Genomic DNA, 13299 nt, shown 5'->3' with positions numbered 1-13299 from the left:
TACTGCTAGAGGTCCCCTGCTGTCTCTGCTAAACCCTGACTCTAGGGGAGGCCTAAAATGTGTAATCTTATCTGACTATCTCCCTCCTAAGGCTCCTACTCTAGTCCGCCCTGTGGCTTTGTTCCTAGTTTTTGTTTTATAGTTGGGAGCCACCTCTGGATGCCATGTCTCTCTCCCCGTCCCCCTCCCCTACGCCCTTCACTTGTACGTTCTCTTTGGGATTCTTTCTCTCTTCTTTTTCCAGGTCTTTTCAGCCACTCTGTGTTTCTCTCTTCAGACTCCCTCGCTTCAGGCTCCCGCCCCCCGCTCCCTCTCCAGTCAATCTGACAAATGAGCCCACACTAAACTCCCTCAATCTCTTGCTCCCTCTCTTCATTTCCAGATCTCCTCAAGCACATGCTGCCCCACACTCACCAACTGGACCCAACCAAAAACATCACTTTCACTTTCTTCCACACACTCCAAAGTTTCCTCCACTACCGTCGCATGCCTCTGACCTCTTGGTCCCATCGCCATGCCTACAACATCACCTGGAAAACCAAAACCACCAGACTACTCATCTGAAGTTTTATAGAGCTGCCCCCACTCTTTCTGGCTAGGGTCCAGTCTGATATTCCGGTGTGCAAGGGCCGGCTCTCCGAGTTGGCCTAGCCGCTTTCACAGGGGTCCTCAATCGCACAAAACAAAAAGCTAATTGGGGTCTGCGGTAGTTGAAGGAAGCTCTGCTGTGCTGCTGCTGCTTGAAGCCTCAAGGAGTCTTTCTTCACCCTTTGCTGGCCGTTTCAGAGTTCCACCCCTTCAAAACCTTCACTCCTGCGCAGTGTGTGTGGTCTGCGGGACCAGACGTGGGGCAGCCAGATTCTTCAGTTGTGTTGGCTTGCACCTCACGGACCCTGGATTATGGAGTTGGATGCCACAGCGCGCAAGGTGCAAGCTCTGCCTCCTCAGCGAATCAGCGCTCTCAAAGAAACTAGGATGTGTACCAGCGAGACCGGACAAAAAACATTTGGAGTTAAGGAATGCAGAGCTTAGCATAGAGTTACCATCTGTGCCCAGATTATCTGTCCCCATTTCTTTGCATACGGAACGGGAAGGCCGTGAGGGACGGATCAGAGGTGTGACAGGGGAGCTTATATCGCAGTCTTGCAGCACACTGAATCAATTCAGGAGGGACCGGTGGTGGTACAGGAGCCAAGGTGGCCGGGCCAGACTGGAGAGAAGAGCGGAACAAACACCAACCCAAAATCCTGCCTTGAGCCGTGACCTATATGCAGTCCCATCCTGTCCCGGCAGGATAGCTCAGAGGCAACGTTTTCGCCTTGGAAGCAAGACGACACGTAGCAACAGAGGTTCGATCCCTGGGTCAGCGCTTAGAAACCTCTGGGTATTAAGTGCGTCATAAATAACATATCATATCAGACACTCCATAGACCTGGAGGGTTTGAGTTCTCTCACAGATACTTCTAACTGTCTACCATTGAATGAGTGTGTAGCTATGACAACATGTACAATCAAGTGTGCGGACGGAACCTTGGAAACCCAAGATGAAGAGATGAGAGGGAGTCTGGACGAGCCCCCAAAAGGCAGCAGGAGTGTGAGGCTGAAGAGAGGGCCTCTTATGTCCAATGGCCAGCTGAAGAGGAAATGATCAGTCCTCTAGGAGGGGGACATTGACTTGATGAAGAGAAAACGCTTCTTCTTTAAAAAAATCTGTGGAAACAGGGAGGAATCCGTCGGCAGAGAAATAGGAGAATGGGTTCTCTTGGAGTCTGCTGCAATGGTAGAATTGAACATGCACCAGGCACTGGTGGAGAGGGACCGGTGCAGGGTGGAAAACGTGGTGATCCACCCCCAAAAAACCAATGTGTATCCGTTGCCCCTCAATTGTGAGTTAGGTCGTATCTTCATTGTGAGGGGTGACCAACAACCTGTAGGCTCTAAAAGTTACGAACACAAAAGCCATTATGAGGAAGAAAAGGGGGACAGGCCATCAGCCCCGCAGGAGCATCCACCATCAGTGGGTATGAGAGAGGGGGGCCACGAAGGTGGTAAGGCGATGACAGATGTCCCCAGACTTACTATTGCAAGTGTTAATGCTGAGCCAGATGAGCACTTTCTTTGCACGGGTAAGCAGCCCGAATAACCCTCAGCACTGAATGGTGGCAGTGAGGCTATGAAGGTGCCGGCTACAAGGGAGGACTTCAGTGAGACATGTGGTTGCCCCGTAGAAGACAGCAGAGAAATGGGCACTGCCTCCCGAGTTCCAACAATTTTCAACTGAAAGAAGTCTCCTCGGGGGTGAGTCGCATGAACACCAGGCCACCAGTGGGTTGCCGGGTAGATTGAGAGACGAGAGTATTCAAAGCCAGAATCCACAGCAAACATCGTCCTCTTCCTCCTCTGAAAGTTCTGTGTCCTCAGATGTTTATACTACCGCTAGGGCGGCTGACTGTAGAAGGAAAAAAGGAGGATTAATTATAGTCATGCTAGACAAAGCAAAGAGAAGAAACGGAGTGCAGCGGCTTGGATGTGGTTATGATGTCTGCACCGACTATATCGCTGGCCCTTTTCCTAAAATGATATGAGGCTCTTAATGACAATTTAAAGGACCACTTAACAATGCTAGCTATTATGCATTCCAAGTTGATCTTTCTGGAAGGTTTTGTGACCTCAGCCCAAGACGTCTACGAGAAAGGGCTGGAGGCGAACGCCAACTTCCTCAAATCGACTTTAGAATCTCTGATTGAAGAATGCCACAGGAGGAAACTTCGAAGGCGGGATGCCCTGGAATTGCTTAGCCACTTTCAAACCCAGGTGGCCTGGGAGGAGGGTGTTGACGTAGGGTGTTCTGAACCCCGGGCTCGGGCGGCTATGAGCCCTCTGGAGGGCCCGGGCGGGGAGGCAGCATCCATGGTTTCTCAGTGAGGGAGGTTCACATGACTGGGGTCAACATAAATGGACGCAGTGAAAACCTTGGTTGCCCCACCCTGATCACATTTGATGGGGCAGTCCTCTGTGATGCTACTGAAGAAGCAGAGGCACTAACTGACCCAGGGGAGGTAGCGACCGACTCTTCCCACAGAAAATATCCTATTTTCGGAAGAAAAAAAGACATCGAGCCACCCCCTAACCTCACACATCAAAGAAGTAAAAAACAAGCACCCTGTGAAGAAAAAAAGATCGAACGGAGCAAGGAAATTCTGAGGAAGCTGCCCTTACCAAGTTCCCACGAGCAAAGTCTGAGGAACCCACCACTGGTGAGGGATGCCAGTGTTAAAGAAGGCTCACAGGGAAGTACTCTGGTTCATATCGAAAGGGGGGCGGGGATTTCAGTGGGAGAAGTTTCTCCATCTGCCTCATTCAAGTTGCTCTTGAGTTTATCACATACCTCTTGGAAGGATCAAGTACAAGAGAGAGAATCAATCGAGCCTTTCGGACCAGCTAAGTCGAAGCAGACTGAACAGCCCTTATGTATCACAAAGCCTTGGGGAAATGTGGTGGGGGTGAAGGAGGTTACCATCACTACCATCATAATAGAGGATGCGGTAGGTCGAGTCTTCCCACAAACTGAAACAATTGAGAGTGAAAGAACTGGGCGAAGCGCCACGGGGGATGTTGGTACATCCATCATACCGCCTAGTACCGTGGAGCCTTTCTTGACAATGGAGCAAAGGTACAATGCCTTATTGGAAAAAAGAGGGGGGGGGGGGTTGTCAAAGCAGGCTTACAAAGATGCCAGAACCAATGCCCAAGACACATGCCTTATTCCAACTAGCGCCAAAGGTGGAGGGTATGTAGGCTGCCCAACGGGGTCTGTTTGTGTAGCCTCAGGGACAAAGGCGACACTAAACCAATGAAGCGGCCAAGATCTTCAAACACCTATCATGAGCGGAGGAGGTTTGGTCACTGGCTGCGAGAAAGACCCAGCTGACAGACTCGGAGGGAACGACAGTGGTGGTCGTCCCAAGATCCTGAATGAACTCTAGAATGGTGTCTGTCTAGAACGTCTATTTAGTTTGCCTGATGGCCTTATCCTGAATAGACATAATACACTCGGACTTTTTCACTGTATTCCGAAGCTGAGGCCTATCGTAACATGGGACATTGACTTGGTGGCTTTCCCGTTTGACAACGGTGTAGACTAAGTGCACATATATTTGGCATTTAATCATGTGAAAGCACCGTTATTGGATGAGGCTGCAGGGCTGCTCTCACTAGGGTTTGATCTTACCGACCTGACCACTCTGTCCAGAGTGGTTGTGACAGAGTGGGGCGAGGGGGAGGGGGTCGGGAATGGTGGGGGTTGAGCTAATGCTGGCACAACCAGCTTCTGGCCTCAACGAGGTGGGCCGGATGGAAGGTTCAAAGGGGCCTAATCTGGTCAGGGCTGTGTCAGAGAGCAACCTCCCAATGGTACAAACAGGAAGAGAGCCCCAGTCCCGGGCTCTTACCATAACAGTTGGTGGTCTTTAGAAGCAGCAGGCGAAAGTTACCTGTTAAGACTTGCTTCGACGATATGATATTGTGGGGATGGCGCTAAAAAAAACCAAGAACTAGCATGAAATAACAACTAGGGAGGGGGATATACCTTAATTTCATGTAACACCCGGGACTTTGAGCACCTTTTTGGATGAGGAATACCCCATGCAAGTAAAGCATTGGTTGGAGGCTTGGCTACGCGATGCCCCGGTAATGGAAGGCTACTCAGCAGTACTGAATTCGGCGATAAAGAGGCCCAAAGGGAGGCCATCCTCAGGCCTACTGATGGTACAGTTGGGGGATAACTGGTCGGTGGTGGGGTTCGATCATCCTGACCCTTTCAAACAGATGGTGTCTAAGTTGCCCACAACAAGGGATGGAATTTTTATATATTATGTCATCTCTACTAGAAACCATGTGAGAAGGGTGTCAAGCTTTTTATGGACACCTTTGCTGACTCCTTAAACAAATGCTTGGAAATATACCGCGGCTCTGAGATTATAGTCTGTGGTGACTTCAACCTTTTGGATTTTGAGAGAGGGCTGGGAGGGTAAAGGAGTGGCCGAGGATCCAAGATGGGGTTGTGGGCCGAAGAAACCCGTAAGAGAAATTTACACAATGGACTAAATGGCCAGGTGGAGGGTGACATTCTGGGAAAAATAACATGGAAAGGTGAACGGAGGTCCAGTATAATTGATTATGTGTTTGTAACTGAGAAGCTTCTCAACTATGTTAGAAGATTTGAAGTTATATACACTGTAAGAAGTGACCACAATGTTCTCTACGCAAGTTGGTCTACTAATATGGCTCCTCCTAAACAAAATCTTTGCCCACGACTTGGAGGTTAATCAGGGCCGTAATAGATTACGAATTACATCTAGGGAGATCGAGAACTTGCACACAAGACTATGGGGGAACAAGAAGGAACGGGAAGGGTACAGCAGGTCTGACCTCCGCAGAGGATATTAACTACCCAAGACTGCCGTTTGATTTATTTTTCTGTAGTGGGCAGATCGACCAAAACCGAATTTGTTCGGAAACACACATATAGCGGAGACGTCATGAAAGAAAAGAGGATCCTTAGAGCCATTCTCAGACACATTTGGTTAGTGAAGGGCCATTTAATGGGAGAGAAACTGAGGAAGCGCCCTTCAGCAATACCGGAATTGGCGGAGGAGGTATGAATGGAGGTTGGTTTAAGCGGATGCCGAATCCATGTTCTCTCAGTTGAAAAACAAAAACGTAGCCGAGATGTGGAAGCTGATAAACTCAGTGGGGTCGGATCTGACAGCGGTCCAAGTCAATGCAGTACCAGAGAAACATTTTACTGACCTCGTTGGGGTCCAGTTGGATGAGGGTGGGGTCTTACCTACGCCTGAAATGAACCCATAGGCCTTAAGTTTCGACAAAGAAGACATCTTTACCCTAATAACTAAGGCAAGTAACTCCAGAGTGCCAGGGCCTGATGGGTTGACTAACATGATGCTCAAAGCGCAACCTGGAGCCTGGGCAGACTTTCTAGGGGTTCTCTTTGGAAAGATCGATAAGTTGTGGAGGGTCCCGGACTCCTGGAAAACATCTTAATAGTCCCGATTTTTGAAAATGGCATCCGGGACAAACCTGCCAACTACCGGCCCATTGCCCTGCTGGATGTCATTGGCAAAATCTATGCGACTCTATTACTAAAGAGCTTGAGGCAGTGGATTTCGGACTCAGGAAGCTTCGATCTCCATCAATGAGGCTTCGTTAAACAGGCGGGGACATCATTAAATGCATTTCTACTGACTATCCTAAAGACGAGGGCTCTTGCGAACAAAAAACCTATATATTTTGAGTTTGTGGACCTTGAACAGGCTTTCGACTCAGTCGATCGTCAGCTGGTGCGAGACAAATTAAGGAAGAGTGGCTGCCCGTGTGGTTTGCTTCAGGCCATACAGTCTTCACTCCGGGACAAGTTTGAGATTAAGATTAGACGCCAGTGGTCGCCTCTCGTAGTCAATAGACACAAGGTGTGGAATTGTTTAATTTCTTCATATCGGACGTGGGCTTAGCACTGAAGAAGATGAGATCGTTCCCACCTACACTATATGGGTGATGCGTGGGGCACTTGCTCTACGCAGATGATTTGGTCCTAATTGACCAAACACCCAATGGTCTCAAAAGAGAGCTGAATGAGCTGCAAGAGTATGTGAAAGCAAATAAACTCCCAAAGCTGAAACATTCTAATCTTGGAGCCTGCGGCAAGGAGGAAAACATCTAGACAAGTATGTCATTTAAATGGGGAACAAATAACGTGTATCTGGGCATGTTGGTTAACACTAGTCTAAACGACAGCCCTAGGATAGTTCAAATGAAAACAAAGATCGCACACACAGCATCCCAAGTGCGGATCTTATTAAAAAGATTTGGGTGCTTTTCTTTGATCCCAGCGGTTATATTTTATAAAGCCAAGGTGATGCCATTGCTTCCTATGGTGCAGAAGTATTCTTTGCAACGGATCGTGCATGGTGGATGGCAATGGAGGGCAGATTTTGGCAGAGAGTGTTAGATCTGCCTATGTGCATGCCAATGTTCATGCCAATGCCTGCAATTAGACATGAGCTAGGTCGTACGTCCCTGTGCGCAATGACAGAGTGGAAAAACTTTGTCTCTCTACAGAAAGTACAGAATGGTTCCCCCAGTAAGAGGGTTCAAGATCTTGAAAGAGGCTCTAGATGCCAAAAGTGAACCTATCCTGAAAGGTCTGGAATTTAGCATGTGTCAAAATCTTGAGGGAATGGGGTTCTCTGAATCCGAATTGTTGAGAAATCCAGATGCTATTAAAAATAAGCTTTGGAGAAGGGACTGGGTCGACAATAACAGCAAGGGAACATTACAAGACTTATTGTAATTTCAAAATGGAATGCAGACAGCGGAATACCATCCCGAGAGGTATTAGACTGTTCCCTTGCAGTTCAATTCCATCTAAATTCTTGAGGTTCATATTAAACCTACTTCGTAAAAAAGGAAATTCTGATGATTAGGAAGCAATGGACAGATGCAGACGTAAACTGTAGGTTCTGCAACTGACCAGACACTGAAGAGTCATTGTACCATCTGACTCAAGGCTTGTCACAGAGAAGAGAACGTTATACCTGGGTAAAATCATGAATAGTGCAACCACGCTAACACCCGGTGGAGTAAGCTCATGGATGGTGAAAGTGGAAGTTTGATTATCTCGCTGACCAAATAGCTTGATGATATTTTCTAGGGATTGGCCAGCGAGACTATCTGAACCGCTAACTGGTGCCTCTGATGGGGAAGTTAGTGGGACCCTCAACCCGGCTGTATCATTCTTACCTGCAGGGGTTTTGGGGGCAATCGATTTGGCTGATGGGTTTAATGTTTTATGTAGTGTGATGACGCTCCTGGTGTTAGTTTTGCTGAGTTGGGGACTGACAAACTTTTAATGTTTATATTTACATAAATGTAATGTGTCCTTTTGTGGATGACTAAGTAATAAAAGGTTTCATGTAAACCAAACACTTCAATAAATAATAACAAATAAAATAAAACAAAAATCCCTACTCTCTCTCGCGTCTTCCTGTCGGTTCCCTCCACTGTAATCCAGACTTCCCCAAGCTCCAAGATGGCGGTCACAAGAGATGGATCACCCCTAATGCATAAAGTCTTAATGTCTAGAGGAAAGTCCCTAAAAGCAAAAGCCTTTTCCCTCTGTCTCCAAGTTTCTTCTAAGGCAGCACCCTAACTAACAGATTCCCCTGGATAAGGTACCAATACGAATTATGTTATGCTGGTGCCAATAACAAACCCTGGTCCTGACTTCTGTGAGAAACCAGAGGTTATTCTCCACAGTAGACCTCGAGAATCCCTTATTCAGGTGGGCAGAGAAGAACTAGCCCTCTCTTATCCCAACCCTACTAGTGGCCAGGTAGGAACGGACCATATGGGTAGAAAGGCTTGGGGTTATGCTCGAGGAAATACTCCAGGTAAAATGCGGTACCATCACAGGGAAGATGGGGAGGGGAACGAAGTCTCTGAAGCTTTTATAAGCTATTCGCCCTCATCATCCCCCCTCCACACATTGAATCTCCCTCACCCAAAGGTAAATCCAACAACTCATTCGCCTCTCGTAAACTTGCGAAGAACCACAACTCCCAGAATTCCGGTTTTCCTGGTTCCTATCCGAACTCCCGGTCCGCTTTGACCAAACCCTACCATTCCGACAATTCCCATTGTTTATTTTATGATAAAAATCCTCATCATTCCGGTTTCATAACCCTTACAAGAGTTACCCAACCACCTTTTTCTTATGACACCTTTTCTCCATCCTACCCCATAGGACACTCAAACTGTAACCACCCCTTTTTACAATACAAACACTTTTTTCACTGTAATGAAAACCAGACTAATGTTAAAACTGTCTACCTGGCACGTCCCAACCCCAGGGTCAGGTAGAGTCAGGCAATTAACCTGAATCACACACACCTGACGGACCTTTACTTTCCCCACAGGGATAAAGGGTGGAGCAAGAGAGCACAATACGAACGAGGCATACAGCACAACGAGATCGCTATCTAGACCCAGCAATTCAAAAGGAGGAGAAAGGCAGCAAATATCGAGATGCTGACAAGGAGAGACGCAACCTTGCCCTTTTCGACACAGACCCGCAAAACCTCAGCGAAGGGAATCGTAAGGCCGTGGACAATAGCACAAGGGTCTTGCAACAGATGTCAACGGTACACAGAGCGTGCCCACGCTGATAAGTTGGAGAGTGGAAAACTCCTGCTGCCGTGGCACCCGCCTTGACTCCAGATCCAAGGAAAGCCAAGCTGTTCATCACAGCAGGTGAGTCGAAGGGAAAACATATAAGAACCGGGCTGTGTTGAATTAAAGTCGCAAATTGGCATATGAAGAAGAGTTCAAAGAACTGTATAGATGTTAAGGGAAGACCAGCTGCAGAGGGAACCTGCACCACGTAGGTGCTGACTCGAGAAACCCTGGTCGATCCCATGTTGAATAAGACTACAGATACCAGAAGGCCGAAGGAGAGCCGCCAAGATAGGTCAAAGTGGTCATACAGGAGGTCAAGCAAAATCCCTGTACTAACGAAGTCTTTGACCGACAAACTGTTGAGAATTAAGTGAAGTGAATCCTGTATGCTGAACATTAATACATGAACCGTGTTCCGTAAAGATTGGCAAGAGTGAACCCAGTAGAGGGATGCTGATGAGAGGGGGAGGAGTCCCAAGAAACAGTGTGTTGACAAAAGTGAACCATTAAGACTGCTGAAACTTAAAAGGGTGAACTGTCTTTGTGCAATGCCATAGTGAACCTTGAGAACTGACACAAATATTCTAATGGGGTCTGCGCCCGGAGGAGGGGGACCCAGGGGTGACGAATCCTCACCTCAAGTACAAAAAAGCAAGAAGTATTGCAAGACAAGGGAAGGGGAAGTGTCCCCCTTGTCATTTGGGATGCAAGCCAGGCCGAAGGAGATCCAAGGGTAGAAGGTTATCACCCAAAGTTCACTGAGAAGGAGACTGTCTGAATTTGTTGAATACAATAGTGTGAAGGGTCTGTGCGCGGAAGAGGGGGACCCAGGGGTGAAGCCGTTGCCCAAAGACTACGTGAAGCAAAACTTTGGTTTTGTTTGTTGAATACATCAGGCCTCGAAGGAAAGACTTGTATTGAAAAGAGACTTTACCATCGAAGAACCCGATAGCTGGAACAGAACTGTCAGCTCATGCTGAGAAGGCTCGAGCGTGTGCTGTGCTACAAAGTCCCACCTTTTCCCATGCTAAAAACATGGGAAAGGGAGACCTCAATGCAATCACATCTTGACTTAATATTTGAACACTGTTTCCTGTATTTTGATACCCTATCCCACACTCTTTCTGTAATTAGTTCTAAGGAATTGGCAATAGGTTTTTCTTAGTATAGGCCCTTTTACTTTCACACAACGCCACTAGGACTGCCTTATTTTTCATTTGATGGTTGACGCTTCATCCCAGCTTAGATTTAGGTTAGGCGTTTTTCCATCCTGCATATAAAGTTCAATAAACACCCTTGAACTGTGATCACTTGTGTCTGTCTTCACTGTTGCCACCATGAGTTCCTTATACTTCACACCTAAAGTTCTTCATTCTCGCCTCTCCCTTGGTGATGCTACTCTTCTCCGTCTCCTGCTCCACCCAGCGTCCCCTCTCTCTCTCGCACTACTACCCTCACACTGCTCTCACCCCCTAGTAATACATTCACTCTCACTATTCTCACACACCGACTCATGTCTCACTCACACCCTTTTCCTCACTCCCCACTCTCACAACACTATCAACTATCAACTATCATTTCTCTCTCCTAATATCCACTCCCTCTAACTACTATGTTGACTCCTTCCTACTACCCTCCCAGCTATCCTCCCTCTAACAAACACACTCTCACTTACTGCTTCACTCTAACAAACGGGTACCACTCTCTCCTACTACCAATACCTCACCTGCATTCTGCACCCACTCTGCCAGCAACTCCTCAGCGCTCCTTTTGGCCATCTGTTCTCCCTCTGGTCTCTTGTTCCTCCTTCATGCCACCTGACCTCACACCTTACAATCCACTCTGCATTTCACTGGTTTCCCATTTATCCTTCTGTCTCCCCCTCCATTGGTTCCAGCTCTCACCCGACTTTGTGGTCTGCCTTTCTTTCTCAGTGGCTGCGTTAAAAAGGTAAAAAGCCCTCTTAAGTCCGAACCCTTTTTCCAGTGTGGATTTTTCTCTGATGGCTTCTCTGCTGTTTCTTTGGGAAGATATGGGTCTAAAGCTGAAGTGGTTCGCTTGGTTGGCATGTTGGAAACTGTCTGGTTGTAGAGAAGGTTCATAATTCATGTCAATTGCAGCATTTCTGGTTTCCTGTTCCCCTGGCTCCAGTCCAGGTTTTCTTAGTTGCTCTCCCGACACCTCCCCAACAACACTATCATAGGTCTGGCTCTGGAAATGCCCCAGTAGGCCACCTACCCTGACCAAGAGGGTTCCCGGGAAACTTGATAGGGCACTATTGGAACCCCATCACACCAGAGAATGTAAAATAGGTTCAGTTCAGATTAGATATTTTTTTAAAGTACAATTAGAAAAGATACATACAACTAAAAGCTATACATGTGATGGTCACACTTCTATTAAGAAGTAATAGTTCACTATGCTTCCAAAAGTGCGCACTGTACCCATAGAGAGCAAAATGAGGCATTCATTGTGTTTTTATGGGACTCTACTATATATATGAGATATCGGCTGTATCTATCTATATATATATATATATATATATATATATATATATATATATATATATATATATATATATATATATATACATATACATATATGTATATATATAATGTTGCCTCACCACTTTTATCCTTGTGTTAAAAGGGTTCTATGTCATTTCATCGACGGGTGTAATTTCAGTGTTTTTTTTATTTATTTTTTTACAAGTATGCTTTACTGAAAAAAACAAATAAAAATAGATTTATTTTTTATTTGTGGGGAGGGGTGTTCCCCCCAAAACCCCATCCATTATTGTTTTTGTTACCTATTCCCAACCCTCCCCATCCCTTATATATACTTTTCCAACCACTTGTGTATAGGCGCGTTATAAATGGCATATTCATTACCCACCCCCCCTTTATATATTTCGATGAGTTCTTTTGGTAAAATGTACCAAAAGAAACATTGAAATTGCACCAGTCGATGAAAGAAAGTTATACTGTTTAAAGGTCATGTTTTCGTGTTCCTGAAGTCACGCACAAGATCACCTCGATGCTTCTATACACATGCAGCCTCCCGAGTACTCCTATAAACAGGAGTTATACTGGGTGCACCTATACACATACATTTGGTGTGCTCAGTACTTTTTCCCACATACAATTCTCGCCAATCTGTCTTTGGACAGATATGTGCTTTACAGTGGCCCCAGAAACGGTCTCAATAGTGCTGTTCTACACACACACAACACACGCTCTTCCCTCAATATTCTTATACACACATACCTGTTGTGGGCAGTGCGCCCATGTATCTGTGAGGTCACAACGATGCTCATAAACACACAGTCACCTTAATACTCCTTTGCGCTCGCGCGCAGACAAACACACACAAACTCAGAGGTGTAATTTATTGTCCTGCACACCTACTCCAGGGCATTTGCACCTTCATAAAATCAGTGTCTCTGATCCCACCTGACGGAGTTCCTTTAAGGCGCTGGGGCTCCTCATGCACATCTCCGTCATCAGGATCACGGCCCCGTGTTGCACGCCTGGCAAAAGAGGAATGATGACACAGATCAGGGTACAAAACAAGACCACCTTAAAATATCTGCTTTCTAAAATAAAATCTTCTCTGAGGCTGCCTTCGATAAGGGCAAATCCACACACCATCCAGACTACTGTGTTTTATGTGCACTGCATCTCTCCCTGGAAACAGCATGGTGTCCGGATCAGCACTACTACCAATCTCTCTTGACTTGCATTTAACAGATCTAATACTTCTATCTGAATCCACACTCACATTTCTGATCCCGCAGGATCTTTCTCTGGAACTAACTTAAGTAAATTCTTTGTTAACTTACCATTATCCACTGGATATGCCAGACCTGCTCTTCACTAGCGTGCTAAATGTACCCTTACAAATCCAGCTTGCCCAAATCTCTCTTTTCTGGAATATAACACCCCTACCCTCTCTGCAGGAATGTCCCCCTATCCTTTTGATAACACCAGGACTTCTACACTGGAATCTGAAATATCTGAATTCTCGTGAGGAATTGCCCGTTATGCA

At 46.5% G+C, this 13299-nt stretch overlaps 1 protein-coding gene across 3 annotated transcripts in view; it reads right to left on the bottom strand.

The window, feature by feature from the left end:
- Positions 1-13299, bottom strand: part of AP1G2 (adaptor related protein complex 1 subunit gamma 2) — a 742171-nt gene that overhangs the window by 504037 nt on the left and 224835 nt on the right. For all 3 annotated transcript variants that reach the window (XM_069633944.1, XM_069633946.1, XM_069633945.1), the window contains one exon: positions 12705-12781. In XM_069633944.1, coding sequence (XP_069490045.1) covers positions 12705-12781 — 77 coding nt within the window. The remainder of the gene's footprint in view (positions 1-12704; positions 12782-13299) is intronic.

The sequence above is a fragment of the Ambystoma mexicanum genome, chromosome 13 (assembly GCF_040938575.1).
Source record: "Ambystoma mexicanum isolate Mex_15411 chromosome 13, UKY_AmexF1_1, whole genome shotgun sequence".
Classification (NCBI taxonomy): Eukaryota; Metazoa; Chordata; class Amphibia; order Caudata; family Ambystomatidae; genus Ambystoma; species Ambystoma mexicanum.
Note: the sequence above shows the minus strand (reverse complement) of the source record. Positions and strands in the feature narration are given on the sequence as shown.